At 42.0% G+C, this 14853-nt stretch overlaps 1 protein-coding gene across 1 annotated transcript in view; it reads right to left on the reverse strand.

Annotated features, from left to right (window-relative positions):
- The window catches only part of RAB30 (RAB30, member RAS oncogene family), a 75946-nt gene that overhangs the window by 9474 nt on the left and 51619 nt on the right, over positions 1–14853 (reverse strand). Inside the window, exons 2-4 of the mRNA XM_033119523.1 lie at positions 11646–11746; positions 8527–8610; positions 2796–2979 (exon numbers count right to left, since the gene is read on the reverse strand). Of these exons, the coding sequence (XP_032975414.1) occupies positions 2796–2979; positions 8527–8610; positions 11646–11738 (361 nt within the window). The 5' untranslated portion in view covers positions 11739–11746. The remainder of the gene's footprint in view (positions 1–2795; positions 2980–8526; positions 8611–11645; positions 11747–14853) is intronic.

Genomic DNA, 14853 nt, shown 5'->3' on the forward strand with positions numbered 1-14853 from the left:
AGAAACACAAATACCATATTATTTCTCTTATATATGGAATCTAAAAAACAAATGAACAAACAAAACAGAGACTCATAGATACAGAGAACAAACTGATGGTTGCCAGATGGGAGGATGGAGGGGGCACTGAGTGAGAAAGGTAAAGGGATTAAGAAGTACCAATTGCCAGTTATAAAAATAGTCATGAGGATATAAAATACAGCATAGGAAATACAGTCAATAATACTGTAATAACTAGGCATGGTGCCAGATATAAATGTCTAACCACTATGCTGTACACCTGAAACTAATATAATATTGAATATCAACTATAATTGAAAAATAAAAAAAATATATTTTTTTAAAGTAAAAAAAAAATCAGAATACTGAAAGAACACCAAATTAAGAATGTTTACAAAGAGAACTTAGAGGAAAAACTGCTTTGCATAGTATAAGTAATAAATATTTGTTGGTTTGATTTCAAAAAAAAGAAACAGTGCTTCTTGAAGAAATGGTTAAGTCCAGATCTGGGGCAGGAACTGCACACAATGTGTCTGGAACACTTTTCATACCAGAAAACAAGAAAATTATCAGATTTCTGGGGTCATGTCAAAAGGACTCAGGAGTCCATTTGAAGAACCAACTCTCAAAGTTGGAAGAATTGGAGCATTGATAATAAAAATTGCAAGGGACTAGAATACATCAAATATATTTAAATCTATAATGATATTCAAAATATAAACAAACTTCAATAGTTACTTTTGGAAGATACTAAGGCACCAACTCATTACCTTGAAAAATGGCAAATAAAAAAGAAAAAAACCAAGCATTTTCCTTGACTTTCTTGTGAGAACTATACCTCAGAATACCAACTATGAGGTGTTTTGCTAAAAAGAAAATGACCGAAAAAATCTGAATCTGACCAGACCTCTAGATTTACCTACAAATCTAAGAAATTCAGGTGATGGAGGAGTATGTCAAGTGACACCCACAGGGGTGAAATAAAATTCAGACTTGAAAACTCTACAAGGACAAACAAATGCTTTAACAAATAAGTTCCAGGGGAGAGAAAGAAATGGAGAGATAACCTACAGATAAAAGGAGAGTTAAAAAAAAACATAAAAAAGCAATTATAACATATGGACCTCATTTAGATCTTGATTTGAATAAACTAAAACATTTTTGAGTCAATCAAGGAAATTTGAACACTGTCTGAATTTTTGATGCTATTAAAGAATTGTTAATATTTTCAGGTGTGAAATGGCATTGTGGTTAGGTTCTCTTTTTTAAAAGAAACATAACTTTTAGAGATATACACTGAAATTTGAAAGATGAACTGATACAGCATCTGGGATCTGAAGGGGAGGGCAGACAAAATAGATGGGGAACAGATGAAATAAGATTGGCCATGAGCTGATGATTGTCAAAGATGAGAGATGTGTATATAGGGGTTCATTATACTGTTTTCTCTATTTTTGTTTATGTTTGAAATTTTCCATAGTAAAAAGTTAAATAATAATAATAAAAAAGCCAGTGCCTCTTTCACACGGAACTAATTATCTCCCCTCAAATGTGCCGTAATTCCTTAGATAGATTCCCAAGTAATAATGCTTTGACTCAAGTTCTCAGAGGATTTCTATGGAACAGAAAGAAAGCCCAAGTCCAAAGCTGAGAGGCTTTCAGGTGCTTCATGGCAAAGGTTCTCCAGGATGCAAGAGGGTTTTCAGGACTGGGCATGGAGCATTAGCTCATAGAGAGGCAGATACTTAACCCAGCTCCCTGAAAGAAAAATCCAGCAATTTGTTACAAGGCAGCACATTAACGTTGGACAAATGCAGGATTTGTACTAGATCCTACATGCTGTGTGACCTTGGGCAAAAACCTTCACCTCTCTGAGCCTTGGTTTCCTCATCTGTAAATTAGGGATCATGACACATAAAGTTCCTAAAAGGATTCCTGCCACATACAAGCTAGCTATAATACTTACTATAAAGTGTTAACTCACTATTAGGCATAATTTGTAACTTCATATTTCTAAGGTTTTCTACCCAGATTTCCAATTCAGGTCTTGCTAGAATGTACAGCAATATTCCTTCTAGGAAGAAAACATTTTAACAGCCATATATTATTAACGTTTTTCCATCGCCACTAGAGGAATTTTTAATGATCTGGTCCATTTCACTGCAATTCCATTCCTAATGGGTGTATTTGTCACCACAGAAAATCATGGGTTGTTTTCTGCTTTCCCCCCCAAATTAAACACAGGTTCTATGCTCCTACAAAGTGAAACAAACTGCAGAAACATAACTTACTGGATCCTTTCTGAATCCTTACTGGATCCTTTCTGAAAATTAGAATTTCTCAAGTTAGCATAAACGTAAGAAGGGAAAAAATTAGCCAAAGTCATTTTTTAGGCAAAAAAACACAAGGGCTTCAATAATGAATTCCTTATCAACTTAAAAGATATATTTTACTTCTAGACCAGCAGTTTCTTAGATCTTATAATTAGATTAAAAAAATGTTTAGCAGGTCACATAACTTTCATGGCAGTCTACATTCTTCCCTAGAGCCTGCATTGATTTAAAAAAAAAAAATCCATCAGCAATATTTTCTTTCGAATATTTACTTTCGAAACCATCACCATGGGGTAGGACCTATTTCACTTTCTCTTCGATTGCAGAAGAACCAGATGTTGACTGCTGGAATGATATGGCCGTAGACTATGTTCTTGGAAGGTACCAAGGCACAAGCTTTACGTGATTATACATTCTCTGATGCCCACAAATCAATTTCCCTCCTCATTAGTCCTCACTTACCCACTAGCACAGTGATGACCTTGTTGCTGGCATATTGTTCTATTTCCCGCAGCCACTCCGGAAGGCAGCGGAAGGACTCCTCACAGGTGATGTCATAGGTGAGGATCAAGGCATTGGCGCTTCGGTAATAACTCTGGGTAATAGACCGAAACCTCTCTTGACCTGCTGTGTCCCAGATCTGAAGCTGTAAAAGCATAAGCGAAGGATCAGGTTGGAGAAGCAGAAAGGAAAGAAAGCATTGTTTTACTTTCGTTCAGAAGTGGAAACACCTTCACCCAAATAATTTCATGGTTATTTTCGGCCCTAAGAAAAAAAGCACCTATCTTTTTTTTTTTCAATGTGTTGTGTGTGTCTGGTTAGAGACAGGGGTTTGCTTTTTGTTTTGTTTTATTTCTTTGTTAGATTACTTAATTTCCCCTTTACTCTTAAAAAACCCCAACCTATTGGGCATTTATTATGTGCCCCTTATTATGTGCTGCAGTCTAAGCATTTTACGTGTAATAACTCACTCAATCCCCGCAATAATTCTAGGAGGTAGGTACTGTTACTATATCCATTTCTCACATGAGGTACAGAGAGATTAATAAACTTGCTCAACATCTCTCAGCCAGTATGTCCCAGAGCCAATTAAATCAGGCATTGTGGTCCCAGAGTCCATACTCTTAACCACAATGCTGTATTATCAAAGTTGGATACAGGGCGCGCTGTCATTCTGCGATTGTCGGCATTTCAGTCAGCAACTGCAGAGGGAGAAAGTCCAACCTCATCACCTTCTCCAGTTCAAAATTCAAATGATTATATTAAGGTTTTATCTTTGTTAATGTAAACAGGAACAATGCTATGGAAAATAATAATTTCCCTCCCCCACTTTTAAGCTCTGTGACCTTGAGCAAGTCACTTGAGTTTCTTTGGGCTTCAGTGCTTTCTTTATGAAAAGAGGTTAATAACATGTGAACCTGCTGAAAGTTCACATTTTCTGAAGTCATCTACCAGTTCTATGACCTAATAACTGGTTCGAATAACAAAGAAAAAGGCAAAACACTTCTCACTCCTCCCTGAATCTCCCTGTACAGAGCAGAAGACTACTGCAAGAGAACTGTTCTCCAGAGTGACTGCTGAGCACAGAACAAATCAGATGCCCTTGAGAAACAACAACAATCATAACCTTCCCTTCTAATCGTATACATTTCACTTGTCACAACATGCATGTATACCCATTAACAGAACATCATTTCCTCAGAGAAGGCCTTCTGGAACCTTCTGACTGGGCCAGGTACCCCATCCCCCCCATACACATATTCTCTCCCGCAGCCCACCTTTTATTTCTCCCTCATGGCACCTGACATACTTGAATCATTTATTTATGTGTAATAATTTGTTTCATAGCTGTCTTCCTCACTAAGCTGAAAGCTTCTTGAGGTGGAGGTCAGGGTCCATTTTACTCACAGTTTTCCCTGCACCAAATAGAGCGTCTGGCAAATAGTAAGATGTTCAAATATGGACAGTCTTATCAAATCCTTACAACAGCCCAATGGATTAGGCAAGTTTATGCCTCCCCTTCATTAACAGGAAACTCCATCTCCTAACTGGTTTCTCACAAAGCTGGGACTCATCTCCAGGCTTTCTCATTCCTAGCTGAGGACTCATTCCATGCCACTCGGAGACTGATTTAAATACACATCAGCCTCCAAAGAAGACGAGTCAGTTGGTGTCACCCGCTGCTCATACCAGTTTAGCTGAGGAAACTGATGAGTGACTGGTAGTCGCAGCCACCAATCAGCAGCACACAGGCTCTCCTCTGGTTGGCAGCTGTCTTTGATAATATACATGAAAGTCTGTATGCAGAAGGAGACCATAAAGATGCTCTGGCTTTGGCCAGGACAAAAGCTACGTCTCTGCTTTGCCCCAAACCTAGGGACATGGTTCCTCTCTGCCAGGGTGTGTCTTAGAACAACAGACTATGCCACATGGAGCCGCTAAAAACACTTGTGATTGGATTTAATACTGTCAATCATTAGAAATCAGTATGTTCTCGTGACTGGCATGTTTTGAGAACAGCTTTGAGAACTAAAGCCGTTGAAATATTTTCTAGACTAGTGACTGGTTGGCCTTGCCAAGATGTATGCTGCTTTCTCATGAGGGCTGCGTATTTCTAGCCTTATGGTTCATTCTTGAGGATATCCATATTCCATTGCCTTTATCATTCGAGTCGGTTTCCATTCTCTCTGCAACCCATTTGCTCCTTTTCAATATTTATAGGCCATTAATAGATGCAGAGCACTGTGCTAAGCACAGGGAGGATAAAAGATGAATAAAAGAGGATAAAAATATATTTATTTTATTATGTAATATATAAATAATATAATAAATAAATGAAATATGTTTATTTATTAAAAGAGGACAATAAAAGATGAATAATAAGAGGATAAAAGATGAACAAAACGCAATCCCTGATCTCAAAGAGCTCACAGCCTATAGGAAAGACAAACGCAATGTTAACTAACCATAGTAAAATGTGAGATGTCCTATGAAAGAGACGCCAGGAGGAGAAAGTGTCTCGTGGTGCTAGTCTCACGCCAGTCAATACGGGCTCAGTGCCACAGCTAGGGGCTTTCTTACCACTCTCACCGCCAGCGTGGGGCTACGCTGCTTACTTTCTTCTTTGCACCCCACTACTTACCCCTCTGTTGCCTCACCGTCACAATCATGTATGGCGATCACTGGTTTACTACTGTGTCTTCTTGCTAGCCTAAGATCTTTGAATGCAAGGGCTGTGTCTTATTTAATTTTATGATCCCAGCACCGTCCTAATACAGAACGTGGTACATGGCGAACACATTTGAGTGATGGCTAACTGAATGAACAAAGGCTTGTGGAATCACAAAGCAAGGACTGACGAATTCCATATAATGATTAGTAGGGTATTTAAAAGGGGAGCCAAGACGCTTTACCTAACACAGTGCTTGGCACAAAGCATCTGCTGTAATACAGGATGGGCGAATAAATGGATGGATGGATGGTCGAACAAGCAACTATACGTGCATACTTTGAAGACTTTCCTATCTAGGCATAATATTCCTGATTATAGAGAAATCCAGAAACAATCTTCCATATCTATTATGATTAATCTCCTATAGTTAAAATGTTATAGACTAGCTCAGAGTTCTACTTATTACTCATTTATTTACGATAGACTAAAAACTATCAATGGATAGGGGGAAAGTCTATATAAGTTTTAATTCTATTTTCTACCCAAGGTCACCTTCATAATACAGAGCACGCATACAGAGACCAGGGCCTGTTCCTCAGCTTTGCCTTTACTGGGTATGGCACTAAGCCTTAAGAACTACCAGAATGTTTCTAATACCTTTCATTTCCTGCCTTCAATCCTGGGATCCATTCTAGAAAGAATGAGATTTATAGGGAAGGCTAAGGGGTAGGGGAAATGCTGAGAGACCTGGGTCCTGGTCCTGCCCTGCCACTTGCTAGGCAGGCTCTCTCTTTTCCAGTGTCTTTATGGGGCTCGGAGCAAGCCTGCAAACCACTAGCAAAAAGACACAAACATCACCAAAAAGAGGTGTTCCGTAAATGTTCCAGAACAAGGACAACAATGAGACCACAACTGTTTCCTTAGTGAAGCCTGGGCAGGTCTGATCGCTTCCGCTGAAAGGCTAAGGAACTCGCGCCTTGTGTGTCCAAGTGTTAATGAGGCCCTGGATTAATGTGGTTGAAAGGGTCCTTTTGTGCCTTGATTCTACAGATATGGCTAGAGTCACAGGCAACTTGGAGAGGACTTCATTCGGGAGATTAGCCAACTCGCACTTTTTCTGGATGAAGGTCCAGAGGCCTAAATAGGTGATGGCGACAGAACTGGGCTGTGAGTCCAAAAACGAGTAAGACAGAAGCTTTGCTCTCGGGGAGCCTGTGGTCTCGTGATGGAGCCAGAGGTTGTAAAAAGATAGATTTTCTAGCTGCATGTAGTAAGCACTTAAAAATGAGGCTACGGTTTGCCGAAAGTGGAAAACATGCAATACCTAAACCTGGCCATGCAGGAAAGAAAAATAAGCCTGTCCATTCACAGTGGGGCCTATTTCTTACTCGCTCGCACTCACTCCCAGTGCCTGGCACAGGGCAGGCATGAACATGTCTGGTCAAAGGAATTAACTCCCACGTCTATGTGCACATTACTGGGAAACCCCAACCTCTGTATGTAAAATGCCTGAAACAGTCCTTATTTTGACTCCACTCCTGGGGGTGGCAAGCACTTCCGCTCTGCTGGAACAATAGAGCTGCCAAGGGCTCTTCCTGCCAGCGCCTCCTGAGCACACACTCCCATCTCCTTCCTCCCACCCCAATGCACTGTTTTTCTGGGCTTTCCGGTTGGCATTTACACGCATTTCGCTCCCTGCTCTTGTTTTCCAGAGCCCCCAGCTCTCCATCTCTACTGTATTTGGTGCAAATGTCCACACTAAGGAACCACTCTGAGGAGTTGGAGCTGGAAGAGACACTGGGACAGCTTCTTTCGCCGACTCAGGAGCCTCGTCCTCAACACTTGTGTCTGTGTCTACGGAATGCTAGAGAGCACTTCTCTGCCCTTCCCGAGGCATGTGGAGGCCGGAGCTCACGTACATAGGGGAGAAGGATGCAAATGACAGGAACTCAAACTTGGGATGCTCAGCTTGGGATCGAGGTGGGACTCTGATGCCACAGTTTTCACTGTGCAGCCGATGCCAGGGTTTTGGCTTCTTTCCATGGACCGCAGGTCTGAAATACCTGACATAAGACTTTCACTAACTCTGAACAGGCAGCTCTCTCTACCCTCCTTCCCTGTAATTTAATCTCACTTCATACTTCTCTCCATCATCTTCCTTCTTTCCCTGCCCCAAGATGATGAGCTTAGTGTGCCCTCATTCACCTCTTCTTTCATGGCAGGGGGGACCGGGAAGCAGTGGGGTGCACTAGCTCACAAAACTGGTTCACATCCTGCTTACTTCCCTTCCTAATTGTGAAGCCACAGAAAAATAAGTCACGCAACCTCTCTGAAACCTATAAAATGAAGATACTTTACTTTACAGGGCTTACAGTACAGATTAAGTTAAATAGGACAACACATGTAAAATCACCTAGCAGAGGGACTGACACATATTAGGTATGTGATAAGCACTTTCTCCCCTTTTCTTGTTATTGCACATACCATAGTTCTTACAGGTACCAGACCATTCAGAGGCCACAAATGGGAAGGGAGACCTCATGGATGCCTTCTGAACCCCTCGTTCATTTAGTATTTCTCCCTTGCTAGGAATAAGGGTATGATGGGAGACAGAATAACTCTCGTAAATGATTCATATGACTAAATGATACATAATAAATGCAGGAATCAGTAGGATCTTTCATGCAGCTGCTGTTCAGAAAATGTAGCACTGCTTATGGGCCCAACTTAGGCGATGCAAAAAAAATTTTCTTCCTTCTTTTACATCTCCTCTGGCATGAGAGAAAACAGGACAAACCTGCCTTAGCCCTTCTTTCTCTGTCTTCCCATCTACAAACACACCACCGAGAACCCCTTCCTGCCCTCACAGAGGGAATAGAAGAACTCTGTTTAGAAATAAGCTGCCATGGCTGAGCATATTATTTTCAATGTGGGTTTCAATTAGGAGATATAATAAATGTTATGAAAACACTGTTGCCTCTCACATAGCACAAAAGCCTTATTGAACACTTAGCACCTTACCTTTACTTTTTCACCGTTAATCTCCACTGTCTTAATCATAAAATCAACTCCAATTGTGGCTCCTTGACCTGGGGGGAAAAGACCCTAAAGAAAAAATAATGAAAAATAACAATTAAGCGAATCTTTCAACTCAATGAAATTCTCCCCCCTCCCCCATCACTATCCATCACCAGCCCTTTCCTTTGGCCGAGTTCACTGGTAGTAAAGAGAACTGTGGTTAGTGTCCTGGGAGTCCTATTTCACTTCACATGTATATATGTTTTGGGGGAAGGAGAAAAGGGGAGAGAGAAATTCTGAAAGAAAAAGAAAGGGGACAAAGAAAGGGAGAGGAAGGCAGAGAGTGAAGGGAGAAAATCGGGAAAGTTCAGGGGGATCCGATTTCAAAGAAAGAAACAAAAATCAGACCCAAGGATGAGCCTGAGGAGCATGGAGCCATAGGGGTGAGGGCGGGATTGTTACGGGGAGGGCAAAACGGATACGTGCTCTACAAGAGGTGAAATCAAGGAAGATTAAAACTGGCTATCAGCTAGGGCATGGACAGCCGTGGGGGTGGGCAACCAATGCGAAAGAACCAACAAGAACTCCGTATGATAAACATGAATGAAACAGGGAAGCTTTTGGATATCCCGGTAACTATTTCTCTCCGTTGTATCATACACATACATATGCGTAAGGACATGAGATCAGGACCAAGGATCCTGGGAAGACAAGTGAAGAAAGCAAAGTCATTCAGGGAGGAAGTATAGCAGAAATAGCACTAACCCAGGAGGCAGCGGCCTTAGGATCTCTGTGTGACCTCAGGCAAACCAGGCCCCCTCTCTGGGCCTCAAATTCAGTGAGTTTTAGGCTGGTGTTAGCATTTCAAAACAAAACAAAAAAAGCTTTACCTCACACTGGAAACTGAACAAGAAAGAGTTCAGCAAAATCACATGTGAAATGTAATTTACTGTTACATAATATTTCCTGTAAACTTAGGGAGGGACTTAGAGGTAGGAAGGAATTCTGTCAAGAAAGAACAGGTCACCGAGTTTCTCTTCCCTTTTCACGTATAGTCCACAATTCCCAGAAATTAAAGTAAAAGGGACTTTATTAGTTCTGGCAGCTAAGATTGGGGCATCTTTAATTAAGTCCATTCTCTAAGAAAAGAATTACTTAATTAAAGTTTAAACTTAAAAGACTGAGCTTCAAATCAACAAAAAATGTTCCATTGCATGTCTGCAAAAGATGTAAACATAAACATTCATAACTTTACTTGCAAATATTGAATCAATTTTCTTCTATTTTGGTTTGGCTCAAACACAAGGCTGCCAAACTTCACGTTTATAGCTCCAGCTGTTTCGCAGTCTAACAAATGCCAAAACATAAAACAAATTCTTCCCAATGCCTTCCCCCATCATTTTGTTCCCTAAACCTCATGCCTCAAAAACAGCTGAATCTAATTCATTTTAACTGTCTACTAAATAACAAAAACAAACATAATTCTGCCTATGAAATCTGAACTTTTGGGGTAGTAGAGGGACTCGGAGGGGTAAAAAGTGGACAGAAATGAAAAATAAGGAGTGGTGTGCTTATTGGTAAAAATCAGTGTTGAAAAATTGAAGCATTTTTACCTCTAATGACAAGGTTTAAGCTTTTAAAGAGAGAAGTAAGACCCCTATGGTCTCAGAGGTTAGGGCATGCAGAAGATAAAAACGATCAGGCTGAGAACCAGGAGACCTGGGTTTTAATCCTAGCCTTGCCACTCACATGACATGAGCTGCAAAGAAGTCATTTCATCCCTCTAGACCCGGGCTTTGCATCCATAAAATGAGAGCAGTGGCCTGAATAATCTCTAAGGGATCTTTCAGTAACTAAGACAAGGTCAAGGGAGTTTTTGAAACAGGGACTGAAACCTTCTCTACATCTTGCAGTCTTGTCGTCCTGTCAAAAGCAGGAAAGATTACTAATGCTAGGTGGAAGTAAAACCACTTGGAGGTCCATTATGTAACGTCATGGTGGCTGACTGAGCCCAAATGTGTTAGCTTGTTACTTTCGATGTCACCAGGCTAAGGCTTAGTAAAAAGCGATGAGTTGTAGTCTGTGTTCATTACCATGGGAAAAACCCTGGCCTTTCCAAAGGTGACCCTCTGCCCTAAAGCTGTTTGTGTTATCCAATCTGCCTCTCTAATTTTGTACAGAAGCACAGGGCTGCAAGGGGCCTTGGAGATTACCAGGCCCCTCAGGTGCAGCAGGAAGGGAGGGAAGCCCAGCAAGGGTGGGCAGCTTACCCTGGGACCTGTGTCTTGACTCCTAAGCCAATGTTCTTTCCATGACACCAGGTTGCCCTACGTCTTAGATAGAAGAGCTAGTCCCAACTTTCCCAACTAACACTTTCTGAAAATGCAAGATACATGCATGATAATCCTGAAAAGGATGCCATTCATATTTTTCCGGGAAAACACAAAAGAAGGTCAACTTCAGAATGATTTCCTACCCATTCCTGTATAAAAAGAAGTATATAATCTCTGCAGTAATTCTCAAAAGGGCAGCCGCAAAGGAAACTTGTACTTAGATTATATGATAAGGACCCAACTCGGAGGGAACATTTAATTTTGTTCAAATAGCCCTGCACTGTTCTCATTTCATTTCCATTTAATAGATCTAGAAAAATCAGCATATTTAGTTCTGAACCAAAACAATTCACTTAGTATTCGGAGGACATATGAGGGCACAGGCAGGGAGTTGATTGGTTTAGTTTGTATTTGAGTTTTTTAAAAATTAATAGTTAGGTTTAATTTGATGTCCAGATTCATTTGTTTCTACCTTTGGATTATTACTAATACTCTATCTTTTAATCGAATCATCTATTTTTGCTACTGCACACTGAAAGCAAAACTACTTGCCCCTTTCATTACAGGAAGCAACAAGAAGCGTTGGGAGGGTGGTGGTGACATACTGAGCCATGCTCCTTTGAGATGGTTTAAAAACTCTAGATTAGGCTACAAAGCTGATGCTTTCAAAGGGTGCCTTAAGAATTGGCAGCCAAGAGGCTGGCACTGGGCCAATCACCCATTCTATTAGGTTCCCCTAACCCTGCAGGTCAGACCAAGAAAGCCAAGCCTGGACTTCCGCGTACTTACCTGAGTGAATCGTCGGACTAGGCACGTCTTCCCCACACCAGCATTGCCAATTAAAACAATTTTAAACAGGAAATCATAATCTTCCATACTCATTTACACAGCTGCAAGGCAAACAAACACAGACAAGAGTGAGATGGGGCCTGGTCAGACGTGCCCACGGAGCTCAAGCTGGGCCAGCCCTTCTCCTACGGGAACAACAGTCTCGACTCATTTGAACAGCAATTTATTGCTCCCCTCTGGTGACCCTGCCCACAAGAGAGAACACAGCAGTTTGGTCACAGATGGACTTTATTCTTTCCCAGGTACCTCACGCCACAGAGTTAATGACACAGATGTCCTTCTACCTGGTGACCCTTATTCTTCCAACTGGTCAGGTTGCAGGTCGCTCATGTGATGTGTTTGCTTTTAGCATGGTAAGGAGATTACAAATCAATGTGCACACAAGCTGGGGATGCATGGGGGCAGGGCAAAGGAAAGTCCATCCGAAGCTTCAAAGTGATTTATGTATAGGCTGTGTATTCCTCTGGGAAGGCGAGGCTCTGGGAGACTGAATGAAGAAAGGAAGCTTTCAGTTTCTTGTCAGTCCTGGGAGTCAGCGGCAGTTATCTCCACCTCTCTCTGCTATCTCCACCCCACTGCTACCCACCTCCTGCCAGCCACACTGATGCTGCAGGGCCTCCCAATGTACCTGTCTTTTCATTCCTCTGCGCTTTGGTGTATGTCGTTTCCTTTGCCTGGGATGCCCTCCCTCCCACCCTTTCTGCATCGGGAAGTGAATCCTTTAAGGCCCCGTGCAACCATCTCTTTCTCTCTGTATTTTTCACTGATCTTCCCCAAATAAAGTTAAACACTTTCATCATTCCTCTATCCTAAAACTTCACTTGTTCTATATAATTATTTGTTCAAATGTCTGCCTCGTCCTTGAGGGAAGGGATTACGCCTTTCAGCTCTATTTTCCTAGCCCAGGGGACAGCTACACCTAAATGTCTACTCTAGAATTAAAGAATCAATTAATGGTCATATTGCTTAAGTGTAGACCTTAGTTTCTCCAATTGTGCTAAAAAGAATACTGCATGCTCTGTCTACTCCAAAGGACTGTTGTGAAGATTTAAAAAAAAAAAAAAAAAACTATACAAAAGAGCCTTGATAGCCATAAAGCCCTACCCTGGCAAAAGCAATTGTAATCTACTGAGTACCTAAGATATTACTACGCTCATCACTATAGGAAATACAGAGATGAGACACTCTCTGCCCTCAAGACCAGCATGAGAAAAGTTAAACAACAATAACAACGTTCAATTCATTTCAAATCAGCAACAGAGCTCATTTAATAAGGTGTAGGCAGAACAAGCCTGGTGGATCCTAGAGGAGTTTGAAAAGGATCATCAGCAAGCCCATGAGGGGAAGGATGCTTGGGAGAGCTAGAGAAGCCTCAGGGTCACTCCTACCAGCAAGATGAAGTGAAAATAATTGCAGGGTGGCAGGGCAGCAGGATTGCCCACTGCACTGGGACCTGTTAAGTACCTGCAGGAGTAGATTTCCTGTGTGCAGAGATTTCTATGTGGATTTCAACTGATCTTTGGAAGATGACTGACAACTAAGCCACATGCAGGGGTCAGATCATGAGGTTCTGTCTCAGTTCCTGGGACCGTGAAGGAAAAACTTTTCTCTGTCAAGAACCTGCATCCAAAGGCTGTTGTTGAACTTGCTAAATTCCAGGCACTGTGCTTGACTGACACTTTGAGTAAATTTCCATTGTTTTTGCAAGTCCATGACGTTGGTATTTATTAATACGGTACCTATTTTACAGGTGAGTAAACTAAAGTTGAAGGAAGTTAAGAAGGTGGCCCGAAGTCAGGAAACTAACAGTCGGATCTCAAGTTCAGAAGGATATGGTGTCAACAAAAGAACTCGAGCTTTGGAACCAGAAAAGCCTAGGTTCAAATCCTGACTCTACTACCTTCTAAGTCTATGCCTTTGGGTAGGGGGCAACTTTTTAGAGCCTTGACTTCCCCATCAACAAAATGGGGCTAATACAACCTATATCACAGAGTTGGGATACTTGAAGGAATTCATGAAAACCCCCAAGAACAGTACCTGGCTCTTAGTCACCCAAAGTCCGTCATATGACACACATTTTCCACGGCCCGGTTTCTGCCTTTATTATTGCCAGCCCAGTCTCTGAGCACTCTCTTCACACCCCGTGCTCTAAGCTCACTGATTTTATTCAGTTTCTTAAACACCACAGGATTTTCCCTTCAGACCTTCACATACTGTTCCCCCGACCCAGAACACAGAGCACAACCTCCCCTCACCGCCTGCAGCCCGGCTAACTTTTATTCCTCCTTTAGATCTCAGCTTAAACACCGCTCTTTCTAGTGTGCTTCTCTGACCTGGGACGGGGGCTGGACCCCCCTGCTGTCTGCTCCCACAATACCCTTCCCCTCTGTTAGTAATACTCGCCATGCTTTTCTGTGCTTAATCATATACACCTGTCTCACACTCCACCACCATCCCTCAGCTCCTCTGCCCTACACACACACACACACACACGTGTGCACGCGTGCACACACATCCATGTGCGACCATGAGCAGCGTGAGAGTAATGCCGTGTCTGGCTGAGTCAGGACCCCAACCCATCGCATTGCTACCACTGTCATCATCCTCATCTCGCTCTACGCTAGTAATTCCGAGAAGTTACATAACAAGTTGTTAAGATCCCACTTAACCTGTGGAACTGGGATTCAAACCCAGACAGCCTGGGTCCCAGACCCAAGTCCCTGCACCACCGCCTTGCAGTGCCTTTCACAATACGTGGCTCATAGTAGGAGCTTAAGAAACATACGATGAGTTGAATGATAATGGGTGAGCACTTAAGAAATGTGATTTTTCCTTCTCTCTTCTCCTGTAGCTTCAAACCCAAAACTCATTCTACTACACTGCAGTAGTTTACGTAAGAATCAAGGTCAAACTCTGCATTAAAACTCGGGGACATGGTATGCTCATTAACACTTAAAATGTCTGTTAACACAGTGAAAAATAAACAAACCTCAGAGACAGGCACAAAGACAGCAGAAAATCATGAGGCCCCGTGGACCACACATGGGCCACCGCTCACTACTGTCATAAGCCAAGGAACAGGGAACACGGAACGGAACCGCAATCTTTTTCAGTGCTTTAATTGTGCGCCACACATTTACTTCTCCAT

The sequence above is a fragment of the Rhinolophus ferrumequinum genome, chromosome 11 (genome assembly GCF_004115265.2).
Source record: "Rhinolophus ferrumequinum isolate MPI-CBG mRhiFer1 chromosome 11, mRhiFer1_v1.p, whole genome shotgun sequence".
NCBI lineage: Eukaryota > Metazoa > Chordata > Mammalia > Chiroptera > Rhinolophidae > Rhinolophus > Rhinolophus ferrumequinum.